This window comes from Bidens hawaiensis, unplaced genomic scaffold (assembly GCF_021521415.1).
Source record: "Bidens hawaiensis isolate Kalapana, Puna unplaced genomic scaffold, B.hawaiensis_p1.1 tig00012136_1, whole genome shotgun sequence".
In the NCBI taxonomy this organism is placed as follows: domain Eukaryota; kingdom Viridiplantae; phylum Streptophyta; class Magnoliopsida; order Asterales; family Asteraceae; genus Bidens; species Bidens hawaiensis.
In genome coordinates this window covers 782,060-787,567 of record NW_027491976.1, presented here as the reverse complement: position 1 = coordinate 787,567, position 5,508 = coordinate 782,060, and the positions used below count along the sequence as shown (strand labels likewise).

Sequence of the window (5,508 nt, the reverse complement as noted above, 5' to 3'; positions counted from 1 at the left end):
TTTATATCCCTTAAAGCCCATGGACCTAAGGCTCATTACCCTTAATCCATCTTAATTAATCCAAGTCCATGGTCCTTTCTTTATTAGCATAAGTTAACTATTAACACACGATAACTAAACGCGACTTTCTTTATTTAATATTAGAATATTTTATGATGTTACAAAGAAGAATGATTTTAATTACAAAGAAGCCCTTGAACTTTTAGGTCAGCTCGACCCCAGGGTCTTTGCCCCTTGGACCCTGCTAGGGGCTGCCGTACCTAGACCCCGCTGCCAGGGGCGCTGCCCCCGGACCCCTTTCGTTGTGGGTTATATAAAGATAGAAATACGATATGAGTAGCGATAGTTAATTAATACATGTAAATATTATACAGTTAGCCGTGCACAGCTAAATAAGGGAATAACTATTAACGGCGAACGTAATCGCATTCAGGTGAGTTTCTAGGCCCATTCCTTGTTATGTTTTTCGGGGCTGTGTGCATACTCGATGTGATTAGTTAATACACTTATCCTAAGTGTTAAGTGTATGCCATATATGTATTATGTGAAATTTATGAATGGTTTCTCGCCGGTACATGAACGATCTTCGGAATTGCATGTACTGCCAGGAAATGGTTGATGTTATATGTATGTTGTAAGATGAATAATGAATGATGTATGTATGTGCGAAACTACGATTATGTATATAGAAAGTATGTTAAGGAGGTATGGAAGAAAGGGTACCGGACCCTAATAATATCCGAGGATGAAGGGTGACCGGACCCTAATAATATCCGAGAATGGAGGGTACCCGACCCTAATAATATCCGAGGTTTGTAGGGCGAATGCTCTTTATAATGTAAGGTTAGTTATGAATGTATATAAAGGACTGATGGACAGGTTAAGTATGTAATGCGTACATTCGGGCACGTATATGTGTATGTCAAGTAAGTTATGTAATTAACTAGAACTCACTCAGCGTAGCTGACTTTTAGTAGGCACGCAGGTTAACAGGTTGAGACAATTGGTTTGAGCAGGACACATGGCAAGATCGAAAAGGCTGGCATCTGAAGAAATGTTGTGATGTTTTAAAGACTATGTTTTGTTTTAAATGACTATGAATGTTTTATAAGACAAGATCAGAAGGTTATGTAAGATATTATGATTGAAGTTTTTATATTCCGCGAATGTTTTTATTAACTCTGATGATTAGAACTATGTTGATGAGTAAATCCAACACCAAAGTAGGGCTACCGGTAACGGGGCCTTACAACACCAGAAACAAGGACTTGAAGTTTGAGCTTTTCGAAGCCGCTAAAAATGGTGATCGTCGAAAGTTTGCCACATTAGCCAAACAGAAACCGGAAACCATCCTTTCATTTCGCACAAGCCACCGACAAGACACATTGTTGCACATAGCAGCGGTCTTTGGACACCACGAACTTACTAAAGATATTATTCATGGATTCCCAAATCTTGTAACGTGCAAAAACTTCATTGGTGACACCCCATTTCATGTTGCTGCCAGAGCAGGGAAGCCTCTCGTTGTTGAGTCTTTAATTCAGGAGGCGGATCTTCTAGCCGTAAATGAAGATGGGAATACGCCTTTGCACGAAGCTGTCATTCATAATAGAAATAGAGTTGTTGTGCTTTTATTAAGGCAACAACAAGACTTAAGGAACGTTGTGTCCAAGGTTAATGTGAAAGGGAAATCGCCATTGTACCTTGCGGTTGAATCACGGAATGCTAGGATTGTGAGTAATATTTTGAACCTTTTTGCAGCTGGTACTAGCCAAAATGGAACCAGTGATCATGTTAATGCAAATGAATCTGTTTTAAGTGATGCAATACTGGAAAACATAATGGGTACACACTCCTTCAATGATTTTTTATATAAATATGCAATCATGTAGTTTAGAACACACAACGTGACTAAGCTAACTCAAATAAAGGAATATATACAATTATATATGCATGATATATACATATGCTGTTGAATCACAGGCGATTCGAAGAGGATAGCCGATCCCTACGGTAGCAATACTGCTAGTACTAGTCAGACTGATCAAGTTGATGATGATGTTGAAACAAAAAAGTGTATACTGCGTGTTGCAATTATTGGGAAAGATATAGGTATGGTTGAACATTTTTTGTATTATATAAAATGCTTTGTGTAGTTTAAAGTTTTAAACAACATAACTGCTCCATTGATGACCCTTAACGGATTGATTGAAAAAATAACATAAATGAAATTAATATTCCCCTAGATATTTGATTTCAAGCTCATCGTTGATAGAGATGGTAGAGACGAGTGGCTGTGAGCCAAACAACATTAAGATAGACAATAGAAGATCGAAAGCCATTAGTTTCATTAAACCCGAACATAAATCATATAACTTTCTTTCCACTCCGGGAAAGCTCCCCCAGGGCGGTGGCTCACACAATGACCAACAATTGCGAATGAGACCCAAAAGCCCTATTTATAGTTCATTGAGGCTTGTTCTCCAAACCAAGCCGTTGGCCTCTTGCTGAAGACGCCATTAGAGTCACTATATAATCAGCTCAGCGACACTAGGAATTGTCCTCATGTGTCTCAGCGATACTTCTATTGTCGCCGTTAGTATTTCCATGCCGACACAAGGAATTGTCACCATGTGCCAGGGCGACACTTCTAATGTAGCTAGTACGTACCTTCGGTGACACTACTAGTGTAGCAAGAATTAAGTGTCGCCCAACAACGCCGAAACTTGTATGAACATCAATTTGATAATAAACAATTTGTATTAATGAAATCTTGAAGAACAAATGAGTTTACAAATGATCACTCCGGACCTATTTATACTTTGCTGAAACTACTAGACACTAACTAATATTTAACTATAATTTAAACAGACCGGGATTAAACGAACAATTATACCAACTCTTGTTCTCTACATTGAATATTAGGATGACTTTTTAAGTTTTTGCTTCATCATTAGTTGAGTAACTTTATATATTACGTTGTAATATTTGTATAAAATAGACCTAATTTTTAGTTACAACTCACATATAATAATATTCACCAGGATTGCTTTGGTTTACATTTCAATTCTTTCATATATTGGCTTACTTCACTTTTGCTGTGTACAATGATTTCAATGTCAGGTATTTTGAGGATGGTAGCAGAAAAGGTGGCCCGGGCTTTACCTGACAACAACAATTTCCTTCACTTGGCTGCGTCACGCGGGTTTCTAGATGGCGTGAAGTACTTGCTTGATCATAAGTTCGGTATAGATGTGCTAAGACATGATGAGGATGGCTTTTGTCCAATACACCTTGCATCTAAAAATGGCCATCTACATGTGACCAAAGTGCTACTTGATCACTACCCAGATGCAAGAGAGTTTCTAAGCAAACAACATCAAAATATTTTACATGTTGCTTCCGAGTATGGAAAATATAACATTGTCAAGTACATACTTAAGACCAAATGGACAGAATTTCTTATCAATGAGAAAGACAAAAATGGGCACACACCTTTGCATTTGGCCACAAAAAATTGGCACCTGAAGGTTGTAAGCGCGCTAACATGGGCTCCTAGAGTTGATCTAAAGCAAGTTAATGAGGAAGGATTAACAGCCCTTGAGGTAGCTGAAAAATACATGGAAGTAATGGCTCCATTTAAGAAGGTACATTAGATGTGTTTCCATTAATCTTTAGTTATAGCTTTAAAAGGGAGAGTTTTAAGCTAGACACGATTTTTGCGAGAACAAAACAAATTATTCATTTTCTCAATCTGAAAAGTTTATAAAATATAAGAAAATGGTTAAGATGCAATATGTATGTTGCCCAGATTTGATCTTTACACAACTTGATCGATTAAACAAAGATAAAACATAATTGATATCAACAAAACTTTATTGATAACATGATGATACAAACGTTATAACAATTCCGAAATGTTTTGACTCTTTAACATTGACCCATATTTATACAATACTAGAGCCTATCCTAATCTGACATTTGTTATGGAAGTTATAAACTTTCCATTTGACATTTCTAGACCCTATACTTACATGTACATTCAATATACAACATAAACATACTTTGACATATATAATTACAACACGACCCCTAAACTTTGTGTTACATGTATTAACCAAATTACAGGCCAACAATGTAGATATCTCATGAAATCAAAAAAGAAATATGAATAAATTTAGTTTATTCATAGAAACTACACATGTGCAAGTCATTTAGTCATATGCAGGTTATATTCCATGCACATAACCTACACATGTGAAGGTAAATGTTTAAAAATTAAAATACATATGAACAAATTAGCTTAATGGTTTATATCTATATGTATATACATATCAACTTATCATAGTTATGATTTTGTGTAGAGATTAACATGTATTGCATTGAGGTCTGCTGGCACTCCAAAAACTCATATTAAAGATCGTGAAACCGTGAAGAGATTAGAAGCTGCAAAATATGAACCATACAATATGGGCTACTGCAAGGCTAGACTTAACACGCTCCTCCTGGTGTCAGCACTAGTAGCCACCGTGACCTTTGCTGCTGGATTCACAATGCCTGGTGGCAATAACAGTTCAGGTTCACATGTAGGCATGGTTTCTATGCTACATAAGATAAATTTCCAACTGTTTCTGATTTGTGATAGTATAGCTGTGTATAGCTCCATTATCGTGATGGTTATGCTAATGTGGGCACAATTAGGTGATCTTAATCTAATGCTTAATGCTTTGAGGCAGGCACAACGATTGTTGGGGTTATCACTCGCTATGATGTCTTTAGCATTCGTGGCTGGTGTGAATCTTGTTGTGACTGAATCCCATTGGCTATCTGTAATAACTTTGGTTATGGGAATTGGATCACTTATTATCCTCCTAGCTCTCTTTGTCCCACTTTTTTTGCCCTACACATCCAGACTTTTAATCTTTCGTTATATCTCCTACTATCCCTTTAAAGGGTTGATGCTAATCTCTTAAAGTTAACAAGAAAAAAAAATCTTTAATGTATGTTTTACTTACAATGTATGAAATATTGAACATATTGTATATTGAAAGATTGTACGTCTTGAATGACTAAATGTACGTGACTACAATTATATTTGTAATTATAGGTTCTTGACTTCTTGTTGACTTTGGTCTTTGGGTTGTTGATATCTTGCAATCCATGTTAAAACTTGTATGACAAGAAATGGAACTCAAAATAAGTGGGAAATTAGAGAATTTTTCATTTTAAATGTTAAAAAAATACTAAAAAGTTTCATTTTTCTTGTAAGAAACACATTTTTACATAATCTCTTTTAGAGCTTTTACATAAAGTAGTTTTCTAGGTATAAGACTAGGAATAAATCATAGCCATTGGATCATGTTAATCAATGGTTGAGATTTAAATATACCAATAACCGACATAGTTTCATAGAATTACTCTTTTATCATTATAGCCGACATAGTTTACTAGAATTGTTATTTCATCATAATTCTAATGACAAATGTTAAAAATTTGTTGGTTCTTACC

At 35.8% G+C, this 5,508-nt stretch overlaps 1 protein-coding gene across 1 annotated transcript; it reads left to right on the top strand.

Annotated features, from left to right (window-relative positions):
* Window positions 1-557: 557 nt before the first annotated feature.
* On the top strand, window positions 558-5,088 carry LOC143540042 (protein ACCELERATED CELL DEATH 6-like). Its single transcript, XM_077033208.1, has 5 exons — window positions 558-571; window positions 1,259-1,891; window positions 2,577-2,655; window positions 3,015-3,647; window positions 4,365-5,088. Exons 1-5 carry the CDS (start codon window positions 558-560, stop codon window positions 4,971-4,973), a joined length of 1,968 nt encoding a protein of 655 aa, XP_076889323.1. The 3' UTR covers window positions 4,974-5,088.
* Window positions 5,089-5,508: the final 420 nt, after the last annotated feature.

Excerpts from the sequence above, each read along its gene's own strand:
- LOC143540042 (XM_077033208.1), top strand. Across the intron at positions 1,892-2,576 it reads TATAAATATGCAATCATGTA|CGATACTTCTATTGTCGCCG; the intron begins GTTTAGAACACA and ends CATGTGTCTCAG. Across the intron at positions 3,648-4,364 it reads TAATGGCTCCATTTAAGAAG|AGATTAACATGTATTGCATT; the intron begins GTACATTAGATG and ends GATTTTGTGTAG.